The sequence below is a fragment of the Varroa destructor genome, unplaced genomic scaffold, assembly GCF_002443255.2.
Source record: "Varroa destructor unplaced genomic scaffold, Vdes_3.0 BEIS01000001.1, whole genome shotgun sequence".
Classification (NCBI taxonomy): Eukaryota; Metazoa; Arthropoda; class Arachnida; order Mesostigmata; family Varroidae; genus Varroa; species Varroa destructor.
Window position 1 is genome coordinate 76,774,751 of NW_019211454.1, and position 13,048 is coordinate 76,787,798.

General features: G+C 35.7%; 1 protein-coding gene and 1 long non-coding RNA gene across 4 annotated transcripts; one reads left to right on the forward strand and one right to left on the reverse strand.

Moving 5' to 3' along the window:
• Positions 1–3,015: 3,015 nt before the first annotated feature.
• On the reverse strand, positions 3,016–12,606 carry LOC111253062 (uncharacterized). Its single transcript, XM_022811937.2, has 4 exons — positions 12,469–12,606; positions 8,775–8,846; positions 6,306–6,419; positions 3,016–4,926 (listed from the first exon to the last, which is right to left on the reverse strand). The coding sequence occupies exons 1-4, from the start codon at positions 12,578–12,580 to the stop codon at positions 4,850–4,852; spliced, it is 375 nt and encodes a 124-aa protein (XP_022667672.1). The 5' UTR covers positions 12,581–12,606; the 3' UTR covers positions 3,016–4,849.
• Positions 8,084–11,816, forward strand: LOC147759116 (uncharacterized). Of its 3 annotated transcripts, XR_015318469.1 has the most exons (4): positions 8,087–8,524; positions 8,812–8,877; positions 10,444–10,625; positions 11,181–11,816. It is a non-coding gene; the product is annotated as an uncharacterized LOC147759116 (long non-coding RNA). The 3 variants fall into 3 exon arrangements; XR_015318468.1 differs by having other exon boundaries at positions 8,084–8,524; positions 10,444–11,816; XR_015318470.1 differs by having other exon boundaries at positions 8,085–8,412; positions 10,444–11,816.
• Positions 12,607–13,048: the final 442 nt, after the last annotated feature.

Below are 13,048 nucleotides of genomic sequence, written 5' to 3' on the forward strand. Positions count from 1 at the left end.
TTATTCACGTAAAGTATAAGCGGTATTTACGAATGTTGGTTTTCCAATAAATTCTACGTTAAATAGATAAATTATTATATATAATTTGCACAATCTAGTATATAATATCAACTAATATCGCATCACCGACAAAATTAACTCTGACGACATTTACAAGGATCGTGACATCTTTTTTTCACATAAACCTTGCAGTAGCAACACTGTTATGTCATTCGACAGCTTGCTTTCCTGTCATTTCTACCTGGCAACTTGCAGTAACTACACTTAAATGTTTGCTCCTACACATTCCTTCACTCAGTCTGCCTCTGCCTAAATAGTGTTAATAAAAGGTTTTAGTAAGCGGTGGAATTAGATCTTTTTTTTTTACAAAAATCTATAACCAACAGTGACCAGCCGACCAGTTTCACGAAAGAGATTACTGGAAAATCAATCTCACAGAGTGAGCGTGAATTCATCCAAAAAAAATCTTTGCTAACGTACAGAAAAGAATACCTCGTTTTACGTTACATTGTTGGAAGGAAAAGGAAACAATCGTTTGAGATGTGATGACTAGAGGTTCCCTAGAAAAAGTAATGTTTTCATATTTATGGCTCGCTCCCTTTTGTGTCACTCAAAAACGAGTTGTTGCCAAACTCGAAAATTTTCACAAAATGCGTTACAAATTAAACCCCATCGATGATAATCGAGACAAACTATGAGAAACTACTAAATATAAATTTTCACATATACACAATTTTAATCGTTAAGCCGCGACATCTGAGAAGTCGCTATTTGAGAACCAGCTCCTCACTGAACGGCTTGCAATGATTCGAGGCTTTGCGAGTTGCTCGACACAAAAGCACAATGTATCCATGAAATATACGGATTTCCATTTCGTTCTTTTCATAGTTCTACGCGGCCATTTCAATCGAAAGTGTCGTCATTTCCAATTCTTTTAAAACCGCAACGGACAGTGCTGACGCCAGACTAATTTGTCTAAATATTTACCATAGCAAGAACAGCAACGTCTGTGACAAACCTCTCTAAAGAGAACACTACTATGGTTTGCCTATTGACATTTTTGAACTAGCGAAGTGAACACGACGTTCTAATATTGAATAAATAGAACTTTTAGATCAAGCAAAAACAATCATACAGCGTCGAAAGGTTAAATTGGAAGTTAACAGAGGTTTTCCTAGAAAATATACCTGACTGCGGTGGATAAATATTGTGTCTAGTGTGGACCTTGGTGAAAAGCAAATTAAAATTTGATTTCGAAGTTATCGTGTCAAATACAAGAAAATCGATTTAATAGATTCCGTCCTGCTCTAAACTAACGTACGTGCTGAAAAAGTCTTCTGAATCAAATGCACAATACTCGTATAACAGTATGTAAATATGTAGCATGCGCAACTTAATCTGACCAATCAGTATGTTATCTGTAAAAACAACACAGCTACACTATCTATAAGAAAGTTCAAAAAGTCGCTATCAGTTTCATCAATCGCCATTATGATTATATGGATAAGATTGACCAACTGAATAATTTCATTAAAATAGATTACTTCGAATCGCAAGCTGACCTTAATGTTGAAATCTGTTTCTCATACGTCAGAATACTTAGGTACCAAGCAAATGGAACAATATTTGCAGTCCATCATACCTTTGAACTAACTAGAAGTATTTACATACCTATAAAGCGTAATTGTATATAAGCTGAAACCTTTTTATGCTTTGCTTTTAAGATTGTATTTAAGAAGAAAAAACATTTCACAATTTTCCTATTTATATATCAAAATTTTCAAAAAAATCCTAGAAGTGTTACTCTTGATGGCTACGTTTATATTACACAACGGTAGTTTCAATTTAGAACCTGAAGCTTTCACTAGCCAATTTAAAAATATTCCTTTTCGAAACAGCAAACAGTAATTGTGCGTTAAGGGATATTGCTAGGCATAAACTCGCCACACCGATGCTCAAACACGATACATACAAAAAAGTCCGCCGGAACTAAGTTTCAAGCTGACAAAAGGCCAAACAGTGCAAAAAGGCGTAAAAAGGCTAATAATGGAAATTATCTGGATTACTCAGTTAACAACTGATTAGTAACAAATTATGAAACTGCTTTGTGAGTAATTTAAATAAATGTTTGAATCCCTTAAATCTAAAACCTATCGGGGATCTGTTGGACTCAGATTCCATCTTCGGACTTTCCAAAAGCCGCATGAAGACTGGAAATAACATAAACCGTTCATTTCGGGCAAAAAATATTTTTTGTCCAGCGCAAAGTGACTGAGCGCAAGAGAGAATATGTCACTTCCGCTCAAATTACGAAAATAGCGCATTAGTTCTTACAAGGATGAATTTTCTGTTTTATTTTTGTAGAAAGAACAGGCTTTATTCTACTACCAAAAATGGCGGGAGACCACATGCCCATTATGACAAACGGCTCGCTAAACTTTTAACCCAATTAGGTGCCATACTTCGTTTAGTAAAACCGTGAACTATACTTAATAAGCATGCTTAATAAAATCGACTAAACAGACTTTTCCTGCCTGATGTTTGCGCCTGCGAAAGTCGGGTTATTTCTTATTTTCTCAAAACGAAACAATTTCTAAGGCTCACCAATATATATACATATTGCAAACCTAGTCATTTAAAATTTCATAGCCTTCGGAGTGAAAACAATTGTTTATGTAGTAGGTGTGACGTTTTCCCACTCTTACTCCTTTGACGCTTTTTTTTTGCTAACATCCAAGCGAACACGCTTGTTGTCTGCTCGTTAGAAATTCTGAGGACGGTAAGTAGAGTCTTCTCATGCTGCTATCTATTACCACCCGTAATTCGAAATTAGTTCTATTAGTTCATTCTTTGATTGTTATGGAATTCTTTAGTTCGTCAAAAATAATGTAAGTAAGCTTCAGCAATCTTTTGCCAAGGCTCTATTCCAAAGGTACCAATACCATAAGATCTATTCCAATACCATAAGAAATGATAAAGTTCGGTTCTTTTAATGAGAGGATGCAACGTTGGGCGATATTGTTGTTGCTAGACATGAAAATGCAAACAGATATGACATAAAGCTTGTAAAAATTTAAGAATTATGACTACAATTTAAAAAAAGAGGGTTCTTATTTATAGAAGAGACCTTATTATTTCAACCTGTCCCAAATAATTTGGCTAAAATGAAAGAAAAAGGTATGTTTTCTAATTAACCAGACCTTGTAAAAGGAGTACTGCAAACGAATTAATTTGGTTTTAAGATATACGCATATATGCATAAATCCAAGCTTTAGCTATCCCGCTTAAAGCGCTTGTCCCCTTTTTAAATCTTTATTGCTCCGGCGGGCGCTGTGTTAGAAAATTCTACTTGTAAGGAACTATAGCGTAAGAAGTACCGCCCGATCCGTAAAAATTTGAGAGCCTAAGAATATCTTTAATAAACCGCAGAATTGGTAACATTTTTTACTTCCCCGTCTCATAATCAATCTCTATATTTAGTATATTTTTATACCCAAATGTTTAAATGTTCAACTTGTTTTATAATACAAACGCAAACAATATACACTAAACTGTATTTATATGGAAACGCTTCATAAGTATAAATATTTTGGAGAACTCATAAAAATCTGTCAAATCTATTTTATCCACAAGAATTACTTCGAGGAAAACCGTATTACGTTCTTTTACCTCGTGTATGTTTAGATTCTTAGTGCACTGTACGCGTTCACCACACATAAGCATATTAATGTCTATCCAATGAGCTATTTTGACGTATCTGTTTATTCACTACAATTTAATGCACCATTTTGACATATGTGATTCTTCAACATTACTAGTTATGAGGTCCGTACCATAGTACTTCTGTGCATCACTTAAAACTTTTCCTAATTTTTACTTCCTTTTTCAGTGTATTTGTTTTTAACTAAATAGGGGAATGTCGAATATGTATTAAAGTGCACAAGTCAGGGCATATTGTTTTCGGATCTCCATTCAAACAACCATGCTTGTTATGTCACTGGCATCGTTCTTACTATTTCATCAAAAATACCATTTTCCACCGAACCGTACGGAAGCTGGACGTAATCTTGTTAAAGGTCATGAAGGTCTGCGTAATCTGATTTGACTAAAATTGGGCTTACTCGTTGATCGTCGCTCTCATAGCACCGTTTATTGCTCTACACTGGTTCAAGTTTTTTGCTGTGCTGAAACATTAATGAACCAGATCAAGCGCATTGTGTGACGCTTGCGTGTGCATTGGCACAGTATTTAACCTGTTACTCTTCTCGGTCTATAGGCGGCTTGATTGATGGCGCCCGTTTTTACAGTTTTCTCCATCATCTGTGGTCGAGTAGGAATTGAGCTACGACATTAGTTTACCTAACCTATGTAGCCATCGAGAGAACAGTATGCGTCCGAATCCAGAGCACTGTAGGACTAAGATAAAAGCTGGATTGTATTTCACCGAAATGCCAGCCCGTTAACATATCCTTCATATGAAGCATCATATTTTAGCAGCTCAAGCCTTTATTCGATCGTTTTCCAAGGATTAAATCTGTTTTTTAAAACGATTTTAATTAAAAACTTAGATAGACACTTATGCACATTTTCTCAGATACCACCAGCTAACTTAAGGATTGTAACGATAATACCTACCGTAAACATTTGACAATTCACTTACTCAATTTTATTCCACATCATAGCTATTATACCTTTAATCTGTCTAAAGTAAATGCTGTAAGTTAATGCTGATAGAGGACTGTTTCTTTTGCTCAGGAAATCATTAAGTTTATTTCTGAATAATAAATACTTGTGTACAATCCACACGTTTTCTAATTGAGTAGCAAATATTAATACTTCTCCGATACCACTAACCGAGAACTGGTATAAGCCCTCCAAACAGATCACCTCCACCAATTATATGAGACGCTACTCCTGTGACGATATCTGAAAGTGAATAAAAATCACATTGAGGTAAACATCACGCGCACTTTTAGAGCTCTTTGGCTGTCGTTAAGCGGTGTCAGGGTCTGCGTAGTCGAACTATCACACGTGTAACATCTACAAAAAAAAAAAGAATCACACCATCTGTTTCGTGCTACAAGTATTGGAACGAGTTACTTACGGTTAAACTACAGTATGGGAACGACTTTTCTGCCTTGCGAAAGTATGACTAACACGCTATCAAGTCTTAATACGTTGAAATCTCAAAACTGACTGACTGAATGAGCGCTACATGCATATTGCATGTATAAACGCTAAATGGCGAATTCAGTCAAAGAATGAACCGTTCTCGAGGTTACTGTACATTACTGAGTTTCATTTTAGTTTATTATCGAATTTTTCATAGACACTTCAATTTTGAAGTACTTTTTCAATTAATAGTAAATATAATGTTCATTGCTTCTCTTTCTAAATATGAAATTGTGGCAATATTTATCAATAAAGCACGGTGGTACTCATATAAATAATAGAAATTACATGTGAACGTGTATATTCGTAAGCGACGCATTGTAAACTCCAACAGTTAAACTAATGAACACGGATATTCCATCATCATCATCAACTGTTAGAATCTGTTAGAACCCTTTTCCTCTGTAGACATTGTTTTCATTATTAAGGGAAGATACATGACTAATACGATACACAAATAATAAGATACATGAAAAGATGCCTCCTTCTGTGCTTCATAAATCGTTATAGACCTATATCATAAAAATTTTAATAGGCGAGAAAGTGCAAAACAAAGGTGGTGCTTTTTTTTATAAATTTATTGTCGACGACTTATTATTATACAAGAAAAATATAGTTACTTCATAAAATATCGAAAGCTCTAATTGAAAACTCCTGCTCCATAAATTTGTATGCTTCTTTAACGGCTTTCGAGCTTAAAGTTGCTGCAGATTAACACCTGACACTCAACGAGGCAACTTACCAAGCTTGTGTATTTTGCTAATGTGGGTTAGATCAATATTATCAGCGTGCATTGCATCATCAGAGAATTAGCTGCAATACATTGTACTTTAGAAAATGGACATAAGATAAAAAGCTTTTACTATTTCGATTACTAACAATTTCATTACAGCACACATGATATAACAATCCAATTATTAAAAAATCTATGTATTAAAAACCAAGGCCGACAGGCAAATGATAACTAGTTAGCTTATAAAGCCCACGATGGGTGCTTTCGGATGCGGATATAACTAGTACACGTTAATTTACATGTAGCAGTTTACACGTGGATCAAATAGCTCCCGTGCGCATACAAAGAGTGTCGCAGCATTGTGCTAGGATATCAGATATAGCTATTTGCTTATAGTTACCAGTTCCAACGGAGAGAAGGTTTAAGGTTCCTCCGATAACTCCGCCAATTCCTCCACCTTTCGTATTAATCCCCAACGCATTCGTGACATCCGTTATCAGCAATGTTACACTACCTACCAAATTCCAAAACATGATTAATGAAACATCATGGAAAAATTCATATAGATATCCAGAATTCCCAAAAAGATGATGGATATATTGCTTAGCAATCGTCAACATATCTAGCCATCGCATTTCTTAAGTAAGTTATCAATAACTGGATTGGGAACGGTAATGGAAATAGCCAGTACACAGCCGTTAAGAAGCCTCGGAACGCTGGTGTTGTTATGTAAATAAAAAGGAGTGACTTCAATACGCGCCAAAACACCGTTTTTCTACTTTATACGGTTTAAAAGTTGCTGAAGTTTTGCGGTAAGCTAAATAGCTCTGAAAAGCTTATTATGTTTTTACGAATGTGTTTTAAGTATTTTTCCGTTTCAAGCGGAAAAGCGGAGCGAAAGCACAATAGCTCGCTAAAATAAAACCGCTAACGTCCTTGCTGGGCTCGCTTGACTTCTTCCCGATGTCTATAGTCCCAAGGAATAAAAAATTAGACTATCAATGTTGATGGCTAAGTCTGAGTGATTGACTGAAGCGATCACCCCTATCGGGCTTCCGTATAGGTCAAACCTGTGACAATTAAAACACTAGCTGAAATATTTCTTTAAAACGCTCAGGCTTTTAAGCTTACGAGTATCCCAGTGAAAAGAAAAAAAAAAACGGCACCCAGGCCTTCCTTCGAACAACGGTTACCCCTAAGATTTCAAAGCCATATATATATGCAAGACTTAGAAAACGGGATGCGCATAAAAAAAATCATTAGGGAAGGAGAGTGGTAACCACACCTCAGCGCACTTTAGAAACGACTGAGCCAGGCATTATTGCAGACAATTTGATCACGGATAAAAAGACGGGAGGAAGCACTATCGTTTTACTTAATACAGATGCCGATAAGATGCTATCATTTTTGAAGTTGCCTAGGTAGTGTAAGGAAATTCTCCTCCGACATATGTATTTTCTGCTCGCAAGAAAAAAAGGACAATGCCTTCCCCTTCACGACTGAATGCACAGCACTGGAAAATGTTGGGCAAATATTCATGATGCAGGCAACAAAGCGGCGTAGACTATCAATTTGAAGGTTTTTCCGTGTGTAAGCACCTCTAGATAATATTGAAAAGAAAATGACAGACATACTAAAAAAAATATTTTTCTTGTAGAAATTATTGTAAATAGAAGATAAATAGTTGTATAAAGCCTTTAGCATTAGCTAATAAATATTCGGGCTAGTACGAATAAATACATTAAGAAAAGCTGAAACACAAAAATATCCTTAAAAAACTGTGATCACGAGTTTCTCCTTCATTTAAAATATAATGACTATTGGAAGGCTAGACTGGTTTGCTATATTTAAATGGCCGGACTAAAACGCATCTTGAAGTTACATTAAAACAATTGGCTAACTCCCAATTAAAATAGAGGTTCTCATGCAATGACATATTCTCGCATGTAGTATCTCTCATATAATTATCTCGGTACCTCGTGAGCCCATTGGACAACGCGCTTTGATTGACTTTTATTACTCTCTAAAGGACCGATCTCGAATCTCAAAATACATGATACACCCGCTTCTGGCTGTTGCTGAATATACATCTATTATTTCTGTACGTTAGATGCTTGCTTGAGAGAGACTCTGCACTAACATGTAGTAGAATCCGATGCTCGTTTCGTGTTGAGGACCAGATGTCTGAGGTGATGTTTAACCAGTACCAAACGTAACAAATGGAACATGCATTTAACATGTCATGGAACGTATGATCGCTTAAATTGAGAACTCTTTCGATTTTTCCGATAACCTCTCTAATTCTCCATTTTGGCATCTAATATCATCGTTTGGCATTCATCATAAGGCTGGCTCCCAGCTCGAAATGAAATGATTATACCCGGATTCGAATCTGATACACGACGAATTCCTAAGATAAGCAGGCAAATACGTTACCCACTAAACTATAATGGGGTCAGCCCCAGCGACCTAGAGGCATCAAGCGATGCCACATATACCATCTAGTAGTACGTGTTCCTTCTTTGAAGCGAGACAGTGAAAACTAAGCGTGTCTAAAAATCTATGTGTCCGGTATCACAATCAGCCATTTCTAAACAATTTTAAAATATTTGCAAAAAAGTACGTCTAAAAGTATTCTAAATTTAGAGATAAGAGAGCAAGCTTGTGTTGTCAGAACTTTGTTTTAAAGATGATGTGCTTATAACGGTTATTTGATGGCTCAGGTACTATTTAGCACTGCGCTTTGACTTTCTATTACATATCTTGCATGAATGTAGAAAAAATTGCATGAATGTTTTCACTTCATAGTTGTATGCCATACAAAAACCTATTTGAATATTTCTTAACTGAATAATAACGGTTTGCTTACGCGTAATTTCCCGGACCATCTCAAAAATTGATTCAAGTATGTCAGAGAACTGCTGTTCGTTCGGCGGACGTGCTGTCAAAAAGATAATGAGGAAATGAGGCAGGTTAGTAAGCCTTAAATACTAAATTATATTATACCAACAAATCCATTTGAATCATCAAAAAGATGATAAGGTGCTCTCCAAAGTGGGATATTAAAAAAAACATTTTACTACTTTTGAAAACTAATTTTTTTAAGGCTGCTCTAAAAAATGAATGGGCGGTATTAAGCATCTACTGCAGCCAAAAAAAACGTTTAATTATGAATGTTTATCCAAACCTTATACAATTTATGCTGTTTTATTAAGATGTTCACAATGGGTCACACCTAATGCAACTGAGCGCACTTAGACCCTACCTAAGCTTTTAAAGAAGCGCTAAAGGAAAAACACACTGATGTGTAAACTGATGTAAAGTATGCTAAAGAAGGTATATAGCAAGCGAAAAGACAATTATAAATAACTGAAGTGGTGCGGTGCGTAGGTATCAATTTACAGTTAAGAGTCAGTTAGAGAATTTTTGGCATGATCAAGTTTATATACCCATAAGGTTTGGTAAACAAATAAGATTTAGACGCGATGAATTAATTTTTTTAGCATCCCTGCACAATTTAACAGCTAAAACCTTGTTAGCTGTTTCGAACGTAGTACTTGTGTTACAGTGTGCATTTTACTGGGTAAGATATAAAACATATTAATCATAACGTTCTTCCACTAAACTGAGTTTCTTTATATCATAATATATGTTTGGCACAGGTGTTACATATCGCTTAAAACAGTTCTTTTTAAACGATATCTAACACCTGCATCTTCGCCATTTGAAACGCATTTTGCTTTCTAAGCTCTCTGAGATCGACCGGAAGAGCCTTCTATTAAGGGAGCTATTGAAACAAAATAGCTATCAGCTGACTGGAAAATTGGCGATCTAAGTCTGAATATGTCCTGTTAAATGAAGATGTTTTACGAGCCTCGTATAGGTACAGTTCATGTTACTAATCTATTTGGTAAACTGACGCGGAGCACTTTTTTTAGATCCAAGATACTATCCGTAAATTTAACAAACCGCTTTCGTAAGCTTCTCAGCTATAAACGTATTTCCGTACATTACATAAATAATCCAGATATAGTTTAGAAAATATGTGACCCGGACAAAATACGAAATAGAAGGTATCGAAATTGAGTTCTTTGCCCCTTAAAACATTCACTCTTGGAGGCTGAATCCCGGGAATGTTCCGTCGCAAGGAGCAATCACAAAGACTTTGCGAAGGACAGACATCGCTTTTAAACCATACGTAACATTTCAGTGACAAAATAAAACAAGATTCATAAAAAGTAATCTATTAAACTTTATTACTTACTCATTCGAAAATTTTGGATTATTTTGAACAATGTGTCATTAACAGACGAAATGAAGAGTAATAGCTAAAGACTTAATATAAATATTTACATAAAATCCTTGGCTATTTACCACTATAAGCACACGCACTGCAGTCAGATAATTATGAATTTAGAGGCAAATATATAGGTTAGTAATAATTGGTGAGTTCCGTTTCTCAAATGTAAATAATAGTTTGTTACCATCGTTTAGAAATAGCAATTAATCGATTTTATTACTTTTCTTCCGTGTCTTAGATACAATGATCTAAGGTCGTTGTCATGCCGCGGCGTGAAGGCACTTCATTGCATGTGTCCGGTTTATCCGTAACTTCATTAATTCATCATCGCCTGGCAATGGAGTTGGGTATTTTTCGTCATAGGAGAATTTACTAAAAATTCGGTCGCGACTTACACCCCACTTCATGGATCTTCGTATGGCACGCATTATTACACTTTACTAGTGTTACTCGAGACGCTACCGTAATTCTGCTCTAACCTAGCAGGATATTACGCAGGGCCTTTCTGCCACTTACTGACAACGAAATGCATCCCGTTTATTGAGTATCACTATGTGACGCGAAATTGGTGGTTGTTGTTTCTGCGTGTCGTTCACTCTTCATTGCATTACATAATCACTTAACTATTTGAGATTGAATCTGTATGTCCTTAGTTTTACTAGATTGTTTTTAACACATTAACGCGCAATGTGTCTCTTTATGGATTTCGCATTGCATTTAGTTATTCCGATATTTAGCTATGCCAAGACTTGATCGTAAGCAACGAAAGCACGTGTTCGTGTGAATAGGTTTTTTTCATTTATCCTTTAGCGAAACGTCCATTCGACACGATTATGACGAACCTGCCATTCAAGGATATTCAATTGTGCTATCCACTGAATGCCAACATTTTTAAGGCACATGTTTAGCATCGATTATCTTGGCGGTACAGCAAAGATGGCGTTTGGTCAGCTTAACTGGGATCCGTTATTGCAGGAATACTGGATACTCGGAGGGCCCCATATGCAAGTCGACACATACTTGAAGAATCCCAATTTCTGCAAGCCGCAAGAGGGCGCTGTGGTGTACCTCACCGCCTCCCTATATTTATATGAATATCACTCTTTGATGAATTTTCCTAGCTGATGAATGAGTATCCGATTTATGTATTTGCTCAACAAGTAATTGTTTGACATTAGAAATGCAATGAGCCGAGTCTTCCACGCACTATGGTATAAAAGGACGCAAAGTAAATAAAACAATTCTGTTCGAGCAATTTTGCTGAAACTTCACTTAAGCTAAAACCTTACGGTTACTACACGTTTGTAATGGCTTTCGCTTTATCTGGCATCCAAGAATGGCCCTATATTGCGGAGGAAGACTATGGTCTAAGTTAACCGAAATAACAAATGCGGTACCTGCTGTTTCACACACAGTAAAGTGTTAATTAACATGGTTTAAATCTACACTTATCATGTATGGAGATAATAAATTGCTTTTCGTTAACATTACAAAACATTGTAACATCTTTACACAATCTTAGCGTTCTCGAAAATGCCATTAGTATCGTCAACAGCGCTTTCTTGTAATTTTGGCAATAAAAATAATAACGATCTTATAGATTTTCATGAAGTAAGACTGATTAACTGAAACATTTTAAATTATAGGAATAATTATGAAAAGACAAAGGATAATATTGCGAAGTGATATTCACAACAGAACCGGAAAAAATTAATCACAAAATGACCAAAGAGACAAAAAAGGGCATTTTAAGAGCGTAAAACAACATTATAATGATAAATTCAAAAACTACAAAGGCAAATTGCGTTAAGCGCCTTGTCAAAGAAATCACAGTAGGGCTAAAAGAAACTACGCACTTCCCTTAAAAGTCCGGGGCTTCTTATAGGAGTGTACTTAAGGAAGCATTTTATTACTACCATCTTCTACTTTAAATAAAACTCGCGGTACTTACATATACAATATTATGACATAGCTATTTGATCTTCTTAGGTCGCTAACTAAAAACATACTAAGACTAAGTAAAAGATAAACAATCGCATGTGTCTTATAGGTTTTGTTAGGCAAAAGACTTCTACTTTTCATAAAATAGATACTTATTATTTTTTTTTTTAACATTATTTGGAAGTTCATCCTCGGACCAAAGACTTGTATCAAGAAATTGGTACTAAGTAATAGAAGTCCTTAAAAACTGCGAAGTAGAATAATGCTACATGTGAAACAACGAGCGAAAGTACGCACTTCGTAGCCACAAGTTTTTACTTACATGGTTGAGCTAAGCAAAGCGTGGCAAACAGCTCAAAAACCACAAGCACAATGACGTATCTCGAAACCTCAAGTAGTCGATTCCGCCTTATGTATACTTGTTGAATATTCATTTTCTTTTAACTTAGCTATCTATAGGGTACAAAAGGCAAGTTAATTTATACTTTATAAACTAATTTCGTGGATTCTTGAACAACTATGCCAAATTTTTGGATATTACTGGTTGACTTTCTTCCGTTCAGAAAATATTTTAATCAGCAGCACGGCTATTGTTTTTAAGCTTATGACTACGGACTCACTGTAATATTCCTTCCTTGATCTACACTGTTTGCTCGTTCATTATGGTAAAAAAGGGATACACAAATGTGTGCTAAATAGGGCTAAATAGGTCATGGTCTTGAGATTGAGCTTTACAACGTAACTGAGAAAGAAGGCCACTACTGAACCGCCAAAAAATCGTGTTGCAGTCTCCAACATCTGAAATGATACACTTGTTTAGGAAAAACAATGGCGACATCACTAATTTAAGTGTAGTTAGAAAGATTTGCCTCATATGATGTCTTATAGGCAATGACCCACAA